This window comes from Falco naumanni, chromosome 10, assembly GCF_017639655.2.
Source record: "Falco naumanni isolate bFalNau1 chromosome 10, bFalNau1.pat, whole genome shotgun sequence".
Classification (NCBI taxonomy): Eukaryota; Metazoa; Chordata; class Aves; order Falconiformes; family Falconidae; genus Falco; species Falco naumanni.
In genome coordinates this window covers 6,294,042-6,314,022 of record NC_054063.1, presented here as the reverse complement: position 1 = coordinate 6,314,022, position 19,981 = coordinate 6,294,042, and the positions used below count along the sequence as shown (strand labels likewise).

Sequence of the window (19,981 nt, the reverse complement as noted above, 5' to 3'; positions counted from 1 at the left end):
GATGGAGGCAGCTTAAACAAACACACGACCCAAGTGGTGCAGGAGTTATAAACTGCCATATGTGAATGAACAAAGGGGCCATACTAAAGCCTTTTGTGGTATTTGTTAATGTTTTTCATCTGAGTTTAAAAAGACCTAATGACTTTGTGGTGAGCTGATGCATGTGGCTCGTGGCTTTGCAAAATGAGGGAAATTCTAGCCAGTTATATATCAGCATATATTTTTCGAAGTGCCTTGTTTTCAGTTTTGGTGGCAGTGAGTTTACTTTTTTAGTATATTTGTTTTACATATGCAAGCAAAATTCTTAATCTCAATTAAAACACAGCGCCAGTTTTCACAGTGATCCTCACAATCTGCATGTATGACTTTCCCCATTTGAAAGGCTAGAGCTAAAACAAATAGTGAAATCAAAGCAACTGTTCTCAGCTCTATCAGTGGTAGCAGTTCACTCAGCAGTGTTTAAAGCTGAACTGTTAGTTTGGTCATATTAAATACTGAAACAATCTTTCTAAATAAACTGTTAGCACATCTCCGCTCCACAGCCAGCCATGCCCAAATTTACATTATTTAAATGAATTAAAACTGCTAAGAGCAACTACTTTCTTGATGGCTTACACAAACAGTTTAGATTTGTTGACCACATTTTATGGCAAAATTAACCCTTATAGAAATTTGGTGTGGAGTACAGCTAAAAAATTACAATAGTCTTTTAAATTACATGAAATATTAACTGAGTTAATTAGTGCATAAGGCCTGACTTAAGCCCTCAGTGGCCACTTGTGCTGTAACAACATAAGAGTATGAGAAGTTTCTGTGAAGATCTGTGAAACATCTAGATAAAACCTGGGGTGAAGAAATAGCCTCTGCTATAAATTTTGGGAGGTATGTAAGGTGTCATAAGATTTTTCAATCATGTGCCACTAGCAGATTTCAAGATTGTTCACAGATAATTAATTAAATGCTAACAACCCCATTCTGACATTGATATTATTGATACAAAAAATCCCAGCCCAAGAGAAATATTACTAATAATTGTTAGGTATCTGACAAGATCTATTGATACTACAAATTGATTTTGGTTTTGTTTGCTTTTTTAATAAAAACTGTTGCTTTAATAGCTAAGCAATTATTAATCATATTCAAAGTAAAAACAATACAAAGAGGACTGAACTAATCTATTTAACATAGAAATGTTTCCATAAGAGTAACAGTTTTATAGTCGGTGGAGCTGTTACTCCCATAGCTACAAATTTCTCCTGACATGACAGTGTCACCTAGAACATCCAGAAAACATGATACTGATTTAAAACACAGGGATTGATTCTGCAGTCTTCAGTCATCCCTAACAGCTTGGGTTTATTTAAATCCTGCCTGAACAAGGGCCATAGGATATGATCCATTCATATTTCAGTCAATGCTTTCTTTTGTTTTAAGATGGAAAAATGACAGACAAGAATTCACCACACAGAAAAAAGGCAGCCTGACTTCATATTTGATGGCTGCATTGTTCGAGGTGTAGCTGAACACTGTTAATGAACACCTTTGCTTGCTCCTATGTAGCAAAACCAATGAATTTTAAAAGCTTAAGTACAATGTGGTTTATAAAAGGAAACTACATTTAATGGGAGATTTACAAAACCACCTCCCTCAAATTATGTTATTAATGAAATACAGGATACTTTGCAAAAAGTTTTAATGTGTGTTGGAATCATTGCTTTAGTGGCCCATTTCCTAAGTTCAATTTGCAATTGAATTTGTCACCTTCTAGCATATGCAACATCATTCTTCATATCAATATAACTAATTCCTTCTATTGAATGTTTGCTGTTCTTACTTGTCATATCATATCAGTAATTATATGGCCAGGACCTAGGGCTAGGATATGCATAGGCCATAACTTCTTGCCTTTCACATGGGGTGCTGTTATTGTAATAAATAATAATATAATTAGTAAATAATACATCATGAAGGGAGAGAAGCAAAAGCAGCATGATAACAGGAGCTGTTAAGTTGACAAGTAATAATGAATGTTAGGAAAAACTCTTAAGGCTAATTTTTCAAATGTGCTGCACCTGTGCATTTGGGATTTGTGAGTGAAGCCAGGAAGATGTTTTTACAAACAGGGCAACGGCACGTCCAAATATGTTGCCACATTTACCTAGTTTGGATAAAAAATGGGAGATTTTCCAACAAATAGGGGCTTATGTGAAAATTTACAAATTACTCTTTGTTTTAAATACTGCTCTGCCTGTGAAACTACCCCTGCCAAATTGACAAAATAAGCATTTAATATTTGCAGAAGCTATGAAGACGTACTGCCCACTGCATACATATTTTGGACCACCCGATTCCATGAAATTATATCAAATACAAACTAAGAAAATACTATCCCCTTGCTACTAAGTTCTGCACTAAATGCTTGCTTAGATATTTGGCATAGCTATATGGAAGAAAGGCAGATGCTTTTAAACATTTTTAAATTGCTGAAATACTAGGGCTACTGAAGGAGAAAATGGTGTGCAGCATAGACTTAGAAAAACAGACAGTTGTACAAAGAAGAGGACTTGTCTGAATCTGTATCAATTGCTTGTGCTTAGCCAGAATAAATGATTTTTTTTCCTTGATGTATTCATATTTCTGCTCCACTCCCTGTGCTCAAGGAGGTAAGGAAGAAAGACAAGGTTCCTCCATCCTCCATGCAGTATGATACAATGGTGGCTTTCTCCGTCAGCTGAAAATTCAGTCGTGCCTGGAAATTTTACGCTATTTTAGGCAGCTTCAAGCTCTTTTTGTGATATTGGAGCAATGCAAAAATATGTGCAGAGCTAAGAATCAAGACCATGGGGTGTTTTACATCAGTGGTGGCTGTACATGAGTGTGAAAAAATGTTTTAAACCACTGAACTACTATGTTTAATTTTTCACTCACTCCACTTAAAAATAGCTACACAAACTGACGGATGCTTTCAGTATTTGTGACAATAATTTTCTCATGGGCAAGGATTTTCTGTGTAAAAAATGCAGCCCACAGTTACTTTTTACAGCCTTGTCCTAAATTCCTGAAAATAATGTTTTACTATATAATGGAAATTGTGACAAGCCCTTAACCATAACTGTGCTAATAGGCACCCCTATGTAAAACTCGGGGCATTGTAACAGTGGTTGGTTGTACAGCATCAGAAATTCTAACTAGAAATTTTTTAAATAAAGGTACTATTCTATAAGAATCAATTACTGTAGTGTGGAAACAGCAAACAAGAAAACCTCATATTTAGCAGTAGGAAAAAAATACCTGACAGTTGAAAACCGAAAGGTATCACTTGTGGAGGACATTCAGATTTATTATTTGGTGAGTGAGAAGCACACTATAAATTTAATATTAGTGTCTTGAGAAGAATAAGTTTCAATGCCATGGGAAGATCAGTCCACATACCCCAGCTCAGATCTTTCAGCACTCAAAGTGGGAGTTCTTTCTGTAAAATGTTATGAGGATGCTGGCAACAATAAGATTCATGAAGTGGTTGCCATCAGAGAAGTGATGGGATCATTCTGAAAGACAGAACAACTTATTCCTATCCCATTTGCAGACATCGAGTTACTCCAGGGCTGAGGCGCTGAATCTCATCCAACGCAACTGAAATACTGTGCCCGAGTACTCTATCCCAGATTCCTAATCTGTTATGAGTTATTCTGAAAAATGTAAGCATATCACTCAAGTATCAGGCACAATCAAATAGATTCATGGGTGTTAAAAATGGCAACCACAATTAATGAAAGCTACCTTTTAGCATCTGTTCTAATTAACCAAGACGATAAGTTACTTTATCTTTAAATCATAAAGATACACTTATGGGATTTTTTAAAATCGAAGATCTGTAACAAGAATTCAGGGGAATAAAAATTTCAGTACTTGAACTTACTGCATTCTCTCTGGAAACACTTCTTTGTTTTCAGACAGCTTTCACTGTTTTCTGATTTTCATCTTTCCCCTCTCAACTGCCATAGCAACTATTACAAATATTTATGTGCGACAAATACTGGCATGGAGAGGCATTCTTTCCTCCAGTATTTATGAAGCACTGTCACAAAAGTAGGTGATGCTTTGTCATGCATGTACTACCTGCTGTTTACACCTTTGCATAGGAGGGTGTTAAACAAGTTACCTCAGGTTTGGATTGTGTTGGCAGCCTGCCAAGATTGATCTGCTGCAAATATATGGTTCCCTTTCACCTACCTTTTCAGCTGCTGAAATTCAACCTTTTTTTTGAGTTAAGAAGGAACTGTGTCACCCTTCTGTGTAAGGAATTATTTACTATTGGGCATATATGAGAATGTTGAGGCTTTGAGTATATGGCAGAGGTGCTCCTTTACGAAAGCACTGATCTGGGGTTTTTTTGCAAAACCCAGGCACTTGTCATGATGTCTGCTCTATCACCAGGGAAAGAGAAAATGAACTTCTACAGCTGGACAGAAATCTGGAGCTGGACAAGGTGGCAGTTTTTCCTCACTCTCAGATATCAGCCTTGTGCTCCCTTTGTAGCTCCTTTTCCTCATGTTTCTCCTCACACGTCCAAGAAACTACCTTCTACATTGCAAAGCCTCCCTGTCTTTCCCCAGTCAGCTCATTCTTCTCCTCATTATTCCACATGTACTGCTGCTGCTGCCATTGCAACCACTTATCGTTCACCATGTTCTGGCAATTGGTTAAATCTGTGATGATGCCTATTACTATTTCTTTCTTTGCCATTCAATTTTCCTTGCTTTTGGGCAGGTAGAATCTCTCATTGTACTAAAATATGCCTCACAATGTAGCTAGCCCAAGTCAGGTATTAATGGGAAGTGCTAATGTTATGGACATAAATAGACAGGCTGCAGTTAACTGCTGCGCATATTGAGCAATTCATTGACTTTGTACATTGGTCAGCAAATCTACCATCTGCAGTGCTGCAGAACTGGGTTCTTAAGCTTACTGCTGAATAGAAATATGTTCGTTTAAAAGCAAAGGTGACCTTGTGCTCCTTCAAGCTTGGGTTCAGGTCCAAAATCAGCTTCAGACCAAAAACTGTGTATATCTGAACTATATTTAATAAGATGAAGCTAGGGTTTACTGCTGGAACCAGCCTACTACCAATGGTTACACAGCTTGCAGTCCCCAACTTGCTTGCAGTCAGCCTACTTGAAGCATGGTTGAAGATACCATGATCAAACAGATAAGGCTTAAAGCTATATATTCTCAGTGACTTGTTATATAGAAAACCACAATCTTTAAACCAAGGGACATAAAAATTAAAATAAGAGACAGCAGGCAGTGTAAGGGAGAACACAGGCACTAAGTCAATGAATTTAGAGAAGACTGGCTGGCACCAATCCCACGCTGAGGACTCCAAGATACCTTTTAATGACCGAGTCAACATCCAGTTTTCATAGCAAAGGTTATCCTTTGAAAGACTTTGAAAAGTAACAGTTTAATGGAAGGATAAATAAATACATAGATACAGATGAAGTGGACAGAGAGATCCCACCACGTTATTTAAAACTGTTTTTATCCAAACCAGCAGGCATGTACCTATCCTCAGAACTATGGTCCGTGCTTAACACACACTGGTAGATTAGTAGTCAAAGGAAGAATCAGCAAGTGCTAAACACGTAGTTTACAGAATCAAGAAAACTACCACATAAGAAATAGAACAAATTAAAACATCAAAACAGGACTCAGAAGAAAAGGGCTTTGTATGTGCTGTCCCAAAATGGCAAAGTGAGGCCAAATATTTAATTCACAAGCCCCTGATTCTAATATGTCAACATGAATGAACATGGAACTCAATGTTAAGTACTAATACAGCATTTTCATCTGTTTCTTGCTTTATAAAAATGAATTTAGCTTCACAATGCATCTGATTTTTCACTTGGGAAAAGAGGACACAAAGAAGTCATTTCTCTTTTACAAAATCACACAGTGAGGCAGTGGCAAAACAATAACATTCAGATGGTTTTGCCCTGAGCCCAGGATCCAATCAAGCAAACTGTATTTTAACAGATCCAATTCTTTGGCAGGAATGAAGATCAGATCTTGGTGGAATTTGAATCCCTGACTGTGACTGCTGAAGGAAACCACACTGCAACCTGAACTAAGGTAAAACCAGTAATTGTCAACAGGAACATTAAGTCTATTCTGCAGATTTCTATCTACTACAAAACAAAATCTTAACATACTTCCTAGAAATTTCCAAAGCATTTGACCACAACCACTAAAACAGAAGGATCCATAAACATAAAGCACATTATACAAGCACAAGAACCATAAACATAGAGCACATTATACTATTCAAAAGAAGCAGCACTATCACCAAAAATGAGCATCTGTGAAAGGAATATCTTTTTTTAGAACGTGAACCAGAAAAACATATTTAGAACATCCAATATCATCAGATAAATAAGAACTAAATATTTTAGGTTCCCTCACCTGGAATTTAAACAGGGTCACCTATGGCTCCTGACTATTCTCCACAATTTGGTCAGCTGACGTATGTCAGTCATTTTCAGAAAGGGGTTTCAGCTATAGCTAGATTCAAAGCTGTCTTGGTGCGTCCATGCCAGTTAGCTGTGTTTCAGTAGTGACAATTGCAAATGTTCAAAATTGTGAAACTGCCTACATAAAGAATGAGGTTTCCTTTAAAATGATGAGGTTTGGAGAAAAAAGAAAAAAAAAAAAATCCTTGTTTAGTTATATAACTGGCTGTTGTTTATCAATTTGCATTCCAGTCACCGAACATGTATGAGGCTCCAAATCATGTTTTTGAATTTTGCTAGCTACAAATGTATTATAAATTTTAACATGACAACTGGAATTTCCAGGTAATGATATAAGTCTAATAGCTATGGATTATTCATCAATGGTGTCACAGTCAGTGGCAATGTTTTGAATACAATCTGAGCATGTTTTTTAATATAGTTAGCCCAGTCCTGCTGGTAGCTAAGGAAGTAATAGAGAGGTTTATATCATATATATAATATAAAACTCTTGCTGATGATTTTCAGGCCTCCTTTCAGATGACAGTTAGGTCATTATGAGTAACACAAACTTCAAATACGACTTCATAAGCCAGGTCATCTCTGAAAGTGCACCTTGTTACCATTAATCTTAAAAAACATTTCTTTTTTAAGGGGCACTGGACAGGGACAACAAGTTAAGTCTTAAAAGTCATCCTACAGTATCCTTGCATATTTATCTTGTAATTGCATAGAGCTAAATTTAAAGAATTTCAAGACTTGTCTTATAATTCATGATTCAAAAAAAAATAATACATGTAGCTTCGGCTTCTGATCAATGAGCCAGTACCACAAGCACTCCTAAAATTAAAGGAAAACATGACTCTGGTCCTGTCAAACTCAGATCACTGCCATATGTTATAGAAAAGATATTAGGAATAGAGAAAAATCATTGCTAGATACTATTACAAAGGCATTCCATAGAACACAGAAGTCTGCTGATATTTCTTATAACAAATTACTTGAACCTTAAAGTGTGCCAAAGCTATGGGAACCAGGGGTGCTTACCAGATTTGTTCTGTATCAGCTGCCTGTTGGGATGAGACAGACATGTCCAATGTCTCCGCACACTTTAGCTTCCTGTGCAAACACAGGTGGGCACTAGGCAGGGAGTGGAACTGCACTTCCATAGTCCCCTTGGTCTAGATCAGTTGGGGGATCAAGCCCGAACTGCACTTCCCCCATTTATGGCCAGTAGTGGGACTAAATTTGGAGTTCTTGGCTCAGGAATAAATGTGTTACACTACTCTCCCCGCTCCCCATCCCCCCCTCCCCACCTAAAAGCCAGCTACAAATAGTCAATATACCTTTTGCAAATAACTCTGAAATTCTAAAATTCTGGTGACGGAAGTAAAACCATCTGACAGATCTAACAGCCACACACTCACTCTGTCACGACTGCACTTGGACCTCAGAGATATGGATGTATTTCTGATGAAAGATGAGGGTAAAAAGCTGACCACCATTACATTACTTCAGAAATCTTTATTTTCTATATGACTGCATTATTTGTGTAAAAGCACACAACAAAACACATAAATATTATCTAGAGATGTCTACAGCAACGTGCACTCAAATGGTATCTAAAAAAAGATTAAAAGTAAGTAACAATGACAAAACAGAAAGGAAGGTGTGAAACACACTAAGTCTTTGAAGAAAATGGCTATGGCTATTAGGAACCTTTGACATTTGGTTATGATTGTGACCTTGGCAACACACTAAAATGCAACAAGGCTCTCTTCTTAAGAGGAGGCCAAAAAGCAACAAAGCTGGTGAAGGGTCTAGAAAACAAGTCCTATGAGGAGCAGCTGAGGGAACTAGGGGTGTTTAGCCTGGAGAAAAGGAGGCTCGGGAAGACCTGATCACTCTCTAGAGCTACCTGAAAGGAGATTGTAGCAAGATGGATGTCAGCCTCCTCTAAACAAGCAGCAATCGATAGGACAAGAGGGAACGGCCTCAAGTTGTGTTGGGGTAAGGTTTGTTTGGATATTAGGATATCACCTAAAGCATCGGAATGTCAAGCATTGAAACAGGCTGACCAGGGAAGTGGTTGAGTCACCATCCCTAGAGGTATTTAAAAGACATGTAGACAAGGTGCTTAGGGACGTGGTTTAGTAGTGGACTTGGCAGTGTTAGGTTAATGGTTGACCTTGATGATCTTCAGGCTTTTTTCCAACCTAAACAATTCTATGATTCTAAAGAATAAGTCATCAAGTTTCTTAGTAACCCAGTCCTGAAAAAGACATGTACAGAAGCACAAAATAATAGCAACACATATAAAAACTCTGTGACATGGCAAACCTAGAAAGATCTGTAATAGTATGACAATTAGAAGCATTAATATCCCTGAAGAACAGTCTGTAGCATCGACATTACATCAGAGGCCACAGTTTAACTGCTATTTCAGAAGCACAGTTTTCAATGGACCTCCACTCAAAATGATGCCATGCTAGAAGTGTCATGTCTTAGCTAGCTTGCCAAAGACAAGGGGCAAAACTTGGGTGGTATTTTGAATGTATTTCAATTTGTATCCAGCTAATATCTAAATTCACCTTGTCTACAACTCAAAGGACAAATAAGCAGCTCAGTTTTGAACTCCTGCCAACATTTTTTTTCAGATCAGCAGAGGTATTCATCCAGCACCTTTTTTCCAGAGACATCTCTTGGCTGCTAAGCAAAGTCTGGAAATCTGAATCCATTCATGAACTCAGATTTCTCATGTGGCAACACACTGTGCCTCAAACTGCTCCACTAGCTCTAGAAAGACATGTACACTGTCCTTAAACTGGCACACATCACTGAAGCTTGGGTTACACATTTCAAAGCTTCATTCTGTGCTATCCAGTAACAGGGGGGGCTGTCAGTACCACGAGGTGTATCAAGATACTAAATTAAGGACACTAGAAAGAGAAAGGATGAACAGAAAGAAATGAGCTAAACCAAGAAAGTCATCAGGGACTTGATGTCATATGAACCAGTAATTGTGTATCTGTAAGTATTCTGTTGCAACTTTTTATCCCAACTGAGGAAAAAAAATACCCTTCAACATATGGAAATATGAGAAGTTGCTGTAGGTTGGAAATTCCTTTACAAAGCAGTTCATAAATAACTGATTAGTCAATAAGTACTCTTGAAAGTCCATGTATCTCCTAAGTCCTTTCATCTAGAAAAAAAATCATTGCAAAACACCTGTCTGAAAGTTATTTTTTACCTAACTTCTGTTCATTATTTTTCTGTCTAAAGACAATACAACAGTGGCTAATCATAGCCAATACACGATGAAGAAATTAAACTCATAAATGATAGCTACCCAAAAAAGAAAATCTGGAAAATATTTGTTTTGTAAGGAACTATTAAAAAATGTGTATATATATATATGGAAAATCTGAAATGTCTCATTGAGGGCTAGTCTCCTTCTGAATATTATTTGTAGTAAATGGCTGATGAACTTCAGTCAACATTTTATCTTACTGTTATGGAGACCTGAAATCTTGACTATGTCAAAATACTTTAAAAAAAATAAATAAGCAAAAAATATATCAGCGTGCGCTCCTGCTACATATGCCAGTTACAAGTTATAAGCTAATCATGATATTAAGCCAATAAGTAGGAATATTTTGCTGAATTAAATTTGAGTTAACTGTTCCTCTGTATGGATGAGTCAGTACAGGAATGTCTTGGAACTGAACTTGCAGCTTCTCCATTGCACACAAGTCCTTGCCCAAAATACTTTTAAATTCAGCTTTTTTCATTTGCCTAGAGACTGATTAAAGATAATGTATGTTGGTTGGCGAGCAAGGAGAATCAGGGCGCTAAGATGTTTTGTCACAGGCTTATCTTGTACTACCTATGCAGTAAATAAAATATAAAATTTGCATGTGCTGTTGTCAGACTTCAAAATGAAGGGACAATTTTTGAGACCTTACCTGGACCATTTATTTCTGGATCACAGAGAGACAGAACAGAAAATGTGTTTATAGGAATATTTCTCTGTACAGAAAATATCAATGCCTTTTTGTTAGAAAAATTCTGTCACAGTATTTCAAGAATCATTTGAAAATAACCCTATGTGTTAAACCAAGTTTATTGGTCCTGTCCTTTTATTTTATTTTATTTTTTTTTTAAAAAAAAAGGAAGCAAGCAAATTTTTTGAACCTGTCAGATGTTTGGATATTAATGGGAAAATTAAGAGATATTTTAATCTTTTCTTAAGAACAGTGGCATAACTAGAACTTGTTAGGTTAAAAAAAAGCAAAATGGTTCTCAAATAGAAGTAAATTGAGGGGGCAAAAAGTTGCATAATATTCTATCTGAATAGTACATTAATCTTACTACCATGACTGGTAGGGTTCTTATCTATCTACGTGTTCTCTTCTAATGTATCATAGGATAGAGAGGATACTGGTGGCATCCGCTTCCAGAGCATACATGGTAACCCTGCTAGAGGCTAAACTCAATCTTGATGCACACTGATTTCAACCTATGGCTTGACACTGTATGCCTGATACAGAGAACTCTCACTGAAATGAGTACAAATGCACTGAAGGTTCATATCAGGCATTTTCATATAGAAAATGTGAAATATTTTCCCATTATCATTTGACAGCTGCCTGTCAATAAAATTGTGCTTGCTATATCTTGAATAGTTACTGAGTGCACTGATGGGTAGACTCCTTACAGAGCTCTAACTTCAAAACTGCTAAATCCTTAAAAACTGGTGAAAAAAAATATATATTGCCTTACAGAGATAGTTTTCTCAATGTTTCTTACACTTCTAATAATAGCATAAATGTAAACATTTAATTGACAGCTTTGGGGGGGGGGGGGGGGGGAACCCAGTTGTGTTGCAGAAGGGCTTGGAGGGCTACAGTCCTTTTCGTATATCCACTCTTTTCTATGGACTTACTACAATCTCTCAAACCCACACAGAAATCATTCAGGCGTTACTCTAGGATGTAAGCTGGACAGTACTTATGACACTGGCAGCATTTCAGCCATACCATTCTGTGATGCGGTGGTCAATAACCCGTAGTCAAAATTGCAACTCACCTTCTGCATCTTCTGGCCTTGTAAGATCGATGACACCAGGGCCCAGTTTTCCATCTTCATTGGGTTTCCCTGTTAACTGTGGGCCTAAATTATCAAACCTTGTTCTTTCCTGGAAAAGAACAGAAGTAGCCTTAATGGTCCATAGGTTAGCTCTCGTTATATGCCTGTGCATATGTTTATGCACTGATACATGCATTATTTTCTCGATCAGAACAAATAATGAGTGCATTTAATTACAATTTTAACCCAGCGACATTTTTTTTACAGATTTTGAATGTTTGCATTTATGAAAATCAGTTTAGAATGTGAAATATATACAGAAACTTTGAGATTATTTTGATCTGCACTGCCATAATGCATAAATGACTGTACATGCAAATACAAAACACTCTTGGCAGCAAACAGTGTTGATTGATGCTGCTCACTTTGCCTTTCCATTTATTTTCTAACTTAAACTGGAAAAGACAATCAACATTTGGGAGACATGAAAATTCAGAAGCTGAAAGAAGAGTTTGTATTAAAACATCCTCCTAATTTAGTGGAAAAAGCACTTTTTGCCCCACTATGATATTCAAGTTTGCATTCATACCTCTAAGAAAACACAAGTCTGAATTTTATGTAAGGAGATTTCAAAGACAAGTATTTGAAAGAAGGAATAATAGATGACAGAACTGATATTATTATTTTGTCTAGGAATTTAAATTGTACCTCGGTGGAAAGGGAACCTAAGGAGATTAAAACAAAACAAAACAAAATAAAATAAAAAAAAAAAAAAAAAGGAGAAAAGCACGCATACTCCTAGAAAACCAGAAAGCAACCAAAAAGCGTTTGAGAGCTGAAGACCTCCGTAGGAAACCTGGAACTAGAAAGTGGAAACTGAAAGGTATTTTTTGTGTTAAGCCAGTTCCTCAATCAACTACTGGACAAGGCTACTATAAACGACAGTGTAATATTGTCTCACAATAGTAGTCTCTGTAGCGCTGCATATCAGTAGCAAAGTGTTCAATGGTTATCATTAATTCAACGTTCTCATTTGAAGGAACATAGCATGTTTTCCCTCTTGCCTTGTTGTTACCTCTTCAGACTAAACTTGGCATTATGTTGTACTTGTGAATGAATGAAACCTTGTTGTTCATTACTATGAAACAATATTAAATGTCATGTCAGCTTGAATTTACAGACATGCAATACCAGCTTTCAGCCCTACGAACAGTTTCTCCATGTTATACTTAATGCATTATGCAGAAGTAGAGTGCTGATTGCTGTTCAGTCTATTGTTCAATGACCTAGTTCTGTGCTGTGCGTACTAGACATAAGAAGAAAACTTTAGAAGTTTCTCTCCTGCAAGATGGTTAGAAACTTGGAAACGTTCTTAAGGACAAAACATATCTGATGGCCTTGACTCCTCATTTGCTCCGCCTCCAAATACTTCTGCTTTGCAACGTGATTATTTTTCAGTTATCTTGTAATAAATAATAAATTCAATTATCTTGTAATAAATAAGTAATAAAACCCCACCAGGCCAACAATGGAGGAATTATTTTGATTCCTTCAGCCATGGATTTGTTTTTAATTATTTTCTGTTTAAATTGCAGAGGAAGACAAGAAAGCAGAATCTGACACTGTATTTGTCACAACATGCAGCTGAGGCATTCCAGGTACTAACTGCATTTCTGTAAGTTCCTCAGAATCTTCCAATTGTTCAACAAAAACTCCGCATTCTATATTCGGTTATCTTATTTTCTTCTGCAAAAACTGTGGTTGATTAAGGAGCTTACATATACAAAAGAACTCATGAGAAAAGAATTTCAAATGAAATGTGACTGCAGAAAGGCACTGCAATACTAGAGGCCCAATATTTTACTGAAAGATATTGTGCAATGTAACAATTCACCTGAATCATCAGGATCGGATTTGTTTTACTGGTAGACAGAATAAAAAAAATGTTTGTCAAGGATTCTGCGTTCCACTGCAAAGGGCTGATTTGCAATTGAAATAAAAACAAAGAGCAGTACTAAGAAAACAGCTTTTGGCACACATATTGTCTCTTCCAAAATATTTGCGCTAAAAGCTTTTTCTTAAGGATGTTAATACAGCACCTGCAGTATTCTTGGAAGAACAGCCTGGAAGTATGTTTCGGAAGAAAGAGAAATACCTTTCTGCTATAAAAATCAACAGACTCTGCTACATATCAATATGCACATTTGGAATATATTTCTAGTCATTCATTCTCTTTGATTTTACCAGAAAATATTCTGTTGAAAAAAAAAAAAAAAAGGGAGGGAAAAAAAAAAAAGAGAAAGTTTCTGAAAGAATATCAATATTTTGACATGGAAGGAGAGAAGGGAAAATTACATGATAACGTTCATGAACAGTAAAATGAAAGCACTTATACCATAAGAATACCTGCTCTTGTCAAACAAAGGAGATGTATTTATAGTTATTTCTTAACCCCCTCCTTCTAATTCATAAAAAGCTGTAACTAGGCTAGCAATATTTAAGTCTTTGAAATGCCTTTTAAAGTAATTCCTTTACTTGCTTTTTTACTGAAAATGATCTTCATAGTGATTGCAATTTTTTTTTCAATATTTGCATTGGGTTTAGACAAATTCAGAGAACGGTAACAAGTAGAAAAATGTTCCTCAATATTAATAATTATTTTATCCAGTAGATGCCTTTTCAGTTCCATGAAATACAACAAATTCATATAAAATCTATTAGTAGAGAAAAAACTTGTCCCATTAGGGTCCAATCCTTTTTTATGGGATTTGTCTTTGCTCCCATCTTGAATTCATCCTAAAAAGAATAGTTACTTGTGCTAAAAATCCTTTAAAAGTATACCTTTTTCCTAGTATGAGCAAAGGCTGAGAGGAAGATTGATTTTGTGCATAATATTCCTATATGAACAAAAAAAGACATACCTTCATTAAAAGTAAATTGTTATACATAGCTGCACTAACAAACGCGTTACCTACACATGGATTGTGTTTGCTCACATGTACATTGACTACTGGAAATATTGCTGCTTCCTTAACCTACATTAATAGAAAAATTTGGTTATTTTACAATAGAGCGCACTGCTATAGACAGTGGAGGTGTTTTGTTACCTGTGAAAAAGCACTTTGGGCCTCTAATTTGAACTGATTTTTTGTACTGGCTATGGACCTTATACTGTACAGTCACATAAAGTTTTCCAAATTATATTTCAGAAAAAAGGTTTAGGACACAACACTGACAACCCTTTCTCATTACTAGATCAACACAGAAAATTGGAGATTGCACTAGAAAACTGAAAGAGCTTCCCAGCACAATTCAGATCCTTTGTGCTTCTTTCTATGTTGAACATGCAGTAAAAATAATTACTTCTTTAAATTGAGAAAAAGAAGAGAAAAAAGATTCTTCTTAGCAGCCAAATCTTAATTTTCCATTCTATGATATGATTAGGCACTTATTTATGTGTTGTCAGTCACAAACATGGAGAAAACGTAAAAGTTATTGAAAAAATTAAACTCTGCTCAACTGTCTTGCAGGACTGTTGGTTCTCTAAGTGCTTTGAAATTATGATGTATGAAGTAGATGTTGCATATTAAATAAAGATATTTAAATTATAAAGCCCCCGTTAGTGAGAGCTGATGAATGTTAAATGTTATGAGCCACGAGGCTGTGGCATCCATCATATTCACATATTATCACAGTCAGTGATGGAGCAGCCCCAGTGATGACAGATCGACTGTTAGATAGCTATCCCTTTTTTCCAGAGTCGCCAAGCAAGCCTTTCAACCCCTTTGGCATTATTTTTAGTTTTGAATTAAATTAGCAACTTTTCTGTCACGTTCTGGCAGAAAGTATTAATTCTTTCTTCACATGTGGAAGGTAAAAGAGTGATTTAGTGAAGCGAGGAGTAAAGGAAAAGGAAGCAGTAGCCCTTACCTCTGAAAAGGCTGCAAACTTCAAATGACTAGAAACAAATATAAAATTGTGATCTTGTGAAAGAACAGCAATGAAACAGTAAGCACACAATAATGGCTTTTCTCTGCACTTAGATAAAAGCTGAATTTTTGATGTGCACAGTATATTTTCATAAAATTTTATATACTATGTTTTATACACTTATTGGCTATTCCATAATAATGTGTGTGCTAACAGTAAAATTGCTCTTAAATTTATGTGTGTTATTTATATGTTCCCACGTAACAATGCTTTTTGTTGTAAAAAATATTCTGTTTATTAATGTAACTTTACAACCACTGCATCCAAGATCCGTGGTAAATTAATGACATTTTTATTATTTTATAGTGTCATTAAATTTTTACTGATCACTCCATCAAACAGAAGCAATAAAGGCCATAATGCAAACTGGGACACTTAGATCAGGGGAGCAGGAAGGCATTCCATATAGTCTGAAGTAAACGGCTTGCTATAAATGATATTTATACCATCTTTAAGGATGTGAGAATACTTGGACAAGTTTGGCAAAACTGTTTCTGTAGTACCGTGGATTGTGTACTTAAATAACAGTTTACTTGCCAGCAAGACAATTTTTTTTTCAAACCATATGCGAGAAGATGACTGATTGCATCCATCTCTTGAAAAATAATATACGAAATGTAATAATACACTGGGCACCCCTCCCTTCTGGATTACCAAGACTGATCCGACTATACCCATGCCTCAAATTATTTCAACATGTTTGCTTTTTCCACATCTGAAATGTATGCTTAGTCTGAAATGGAAAATGGCATGCATGCTGATCGTTGTGTAAAAGATTAAAAATATATATATTTTTTGCAAACAAATACTTTTTATTTAAGTAGACATGTTTGGACAATGATGTAATACCCTTTATTTCAATAGTCTAGCATGGAAGCAGTTACCAACACTAATTTAAAGAGCCAGTCTCTAGAAACTGAATTAATACAGGTCATTCACAGAAGCCCCAGAGCGTGTGACTGAAGGGGTATTATTTCTTCTGAGGACGATATTTTAGTTAGGATGACTACAAATAATCATCACATGTTGTCTTTACGTATAAAAAGTATGTCAATTGAATTATTCCATACTAAATGTTCTAGTAGCTTGTTTGTTAACTGTGATCTATTCCCTTCATGTACTATGGACAGTAAACAACAGGCAAACAACTTATTATATTCGAAACGTAAGAAGGACATTTTCAGCAGAACAAAGAGAAAATGGTTCCCAGTTTGAATAAAAAGGAATCACAAAACCTCCCCCTGACCCCCGCAAAGCTGAGATACAAATGTCCCATGTTTTTCACCTTCTTCCTACTTTTTTAAGGGCTATGTCTGAAAAGTTAAATTACCTTCCACTTAGAATCTTTTGCAACATCTTGGCACAGCAGGGATAATTACAAATTGACTTTCAGCCTTATCTCTGGATATTTTAGTTATTATGGGTGGGAAGTTTAAACATTAACTTTATTACAACAGTGTCAATCATCCTACTGGTGTGCAGGCATGCAACTGCTGGAATTCTTTGGATGGCAAAGTAGATAAACACAATAGTTGAATTATTGTTACAATTAGAAGCAAGGCCTTTGGTTCTGCAAACCTGTGGTGAATATCTAGAACTTGTTTTCAACGTCATAGCAGCAGGAGTTGCTCTAAGAAACCAGAGAAATTACCAAAGCAGGCAAACTTATTGTAGGAGTGCTGATATTTTAAGATACTACAAGATACACAATACATCTTTCCGAACCACTGATTTACAGGTTGCATGAATGAAGGATATTCTGAGTTCTATGATGTTGATACAACCTGACCTTACTTTATTTTTCATGTAAAGTGAAATACCTGAATTCAAAGATCTCAGGAACCAAGAGGGACAGTTAGTGAATTTTCATCCTGACATACTGCTGTTTTCAGTTTTTGCAGGCCCCTGTGTTCTTCAGAAACTGTTCCAGTACTATCTTTGTGTGCTGAACATACAGCGTGGACTAGCATCCCTGCCACAGACTCCAGATTTGTGTTGCATGGCAGTGCCTCAAAGCAAATAGCTTGCTTGAAAAGATGCGGGGAGAGAGAAACCACTGGGTCCCCTTTTATATGTATTCTTCCATCTTAAAGCATAACTGAAAAGTAAGAGGTTAAAAGCAGATAATGGAATTTAGACTAAAATTTCTTTGCCTGACTGGCAAGCCTCAGCTGGCTGCCACGTGACAATGTGACATATGCAAGACCATCACAAACGGAAAACACTCCAGAGCTGTTCAGTAACAGAATTTCATAGTGATTGTCATGATACGGGCTTTCTTCTTTTAAGACCCAGGTTCTGGTGTCAAAATAGAGAATTGCAGTTTCACCAAAATTTAAAGTGTCTAGAATACAGTTTGAAACTGGAGTGCTGAAGGCAAAAAATTTCAGCAGATAAGTAAATGCAAACCCGAACAGCCTACATGTAAACACTCTCTTTAGCTAATTATTTTGGAAGCCTCATTTTAAGGATCAGAATTCCTAGAGCCTCTGGTTAGTGTGAACCTTAGCCATCCTGAAGCTCTGAACACAAATGAGAAGGATTTAGATGAATTCCCTGATTATTGGGAGCATTCAGCACATACTAAGAAGTTAATAGACCTCAGTGCATTGAAGCATGCCTTTAAAAATAAGTGCATGAATTTAAAAATGTTTTTAAAAGAAAAAAAAAAAAAAAAAAAAAAGACAGAAAATGTTTCCACCTAAGTAGGATATTATCCTCTCCTACACATGAAGTATTGACATACCTGGCATACCCATAACTATTGCCACACTTGCAGGCACTCCTAAGCTATGGATCTGTCCTGGTTAGATTACTTTCAACAGGATTACTGCACTTACTGAGCCCCTTTAACCAAATGCTTTATGTCTTTGTTCATATGGTTTTAATATGGTTTTAACCAATTGCAAGGTTATTTATAAGTTTGCAACTCCCCAGTAGTTAGAGTTATGAAGCGTTCAGACTTAAGCATATCCAGTTGTGTGGTAACCCAACTACTGCTTTCATGCGGTTTCCAACTTTTTATTCATGCACAAAGGCATGATGCATGGCAGTATCTGAGAATTTTCTGATTAACTCTTTGTTTCAGCAGCAAAATCATACAGCAGCCTACAGTAAAGTTACACATCAAATGAAAGGTAAAGATTAAAAAAAAATGTTAAAAAAATCCCACCAATTGTGAGATTCTACCTTAGACTGATGAGAAGTCATGAGTCCTTGCAAAACAAAGGGACAATCAATTAAATTAACAGCTGGTAAATTTAAAGCAAACAAAAGTACTTACTACTTCACACTCTGCGTAATATGGCTGCAGAATTCACTAGAGGTCAGAAAGAGTCTAAAGCTTGGGCTGCCACTTGTTTTTAAATGAGCTGGATAATTTTATGACTGTTAATAACATTTGTAGTAACACATGCTAAGATAATCAAATCTCATGTTCCAGAGTGTAAGCTGTTCAACTGCTGGGGTCAAAGAGAAATTCCCTCGTTCTTTCTGCTGCTCCCTTCCCTCCTGACCAACATCCACAGATGATTAACTGGGAGCCTTCTAGGGAGAGAAGTTAATTTTCTTTTATAACATCAGGTATCACTCACTGGATTTAAGGGAGACTGGTAAATGGTGTAGACCAAATCTATTTATCTTGTAATTAGAAACAATCTGAATGCAACCATTGATTTTTTTTTTCTTTTAACTAAACACATACATGTGTGTTTTTCAGAGATAGAAAAAAATAAACACAATTTACAATTGACATACACTTCTAGGAAATAGAAGAACCGTTTTTTGGGTTTTTTCTCTGTACTGTAAAGTGAGTAACAGAAGCAATTTGATAGCTACATTTGGACCTTAAGAACAGCATGCAAATTTTTAACATTAGAGTTATGAGAATAATAAATATTATAGAGGAATAATAATATATATTTTGCTGTATTTCAGTTTAATGTTGCAAATGGTTGGACCTTGTCAGTTATGGCCTATTTTCACCAAGTATTTAAAAATGGAGACATTGAAATGCCATAAAAGTGTACAGAAATACTTTTACCAAATTTAGACAATGCCATGATTCTGTACGTATATCTTCATGCTTCTCCAATCTTTTCTGTTTGTTACTGAATTTTATTAAAAGTATTTTCACGCATTAGAATCAGAACAGAATTTTGAAGATCAGAGATCCGGTTACTAGCCTCAAAACTGTGAATCTCCTTTTGTCTCAGTCATCTAGTAATATATTCCAGGCTGAAAACACAGCTTTAGCAAGAAGCCACAGCAGTATAACAACCAGAAAAACTATTCTAGGTTCTGCACAACAATTTTTTTGGAATGGAAAAAAAACAGGCAGAAAAGAAGTCACCAATTTCAATTTCATTGTGGTGTTCTGCTAACCTCAACAGCAC

The 19,981-nt window shown here is 36.1% G+C and overlaps 1 protein-coding gene across 8 annotated transcripts in view; it reads right to left on the bottom strand.

The window, feature by feature from the left end:
• The window catches only part of SOX6 (SRY-box transcription factor 6), a 376,098-nt gene that overhangs the window by 23,464 nt on the left and 332,653 nt on the right, over positions 1-19,981 (bottom strand). For all 8 annotated transcript variants that reach the window (XM_040608288.1, XM_040608282.1, XM_040608285.1 and 5 more), the window contains one exon: positions 11,598-11,706. In XM_040608288.1, the coding sequence (XP_040464222.1) occupies positions 11,598-11,706 (109 nt within the window). The remainder of the gene's footprint in view (positions 1-11,597; positions 11,707-19,981) is intronic.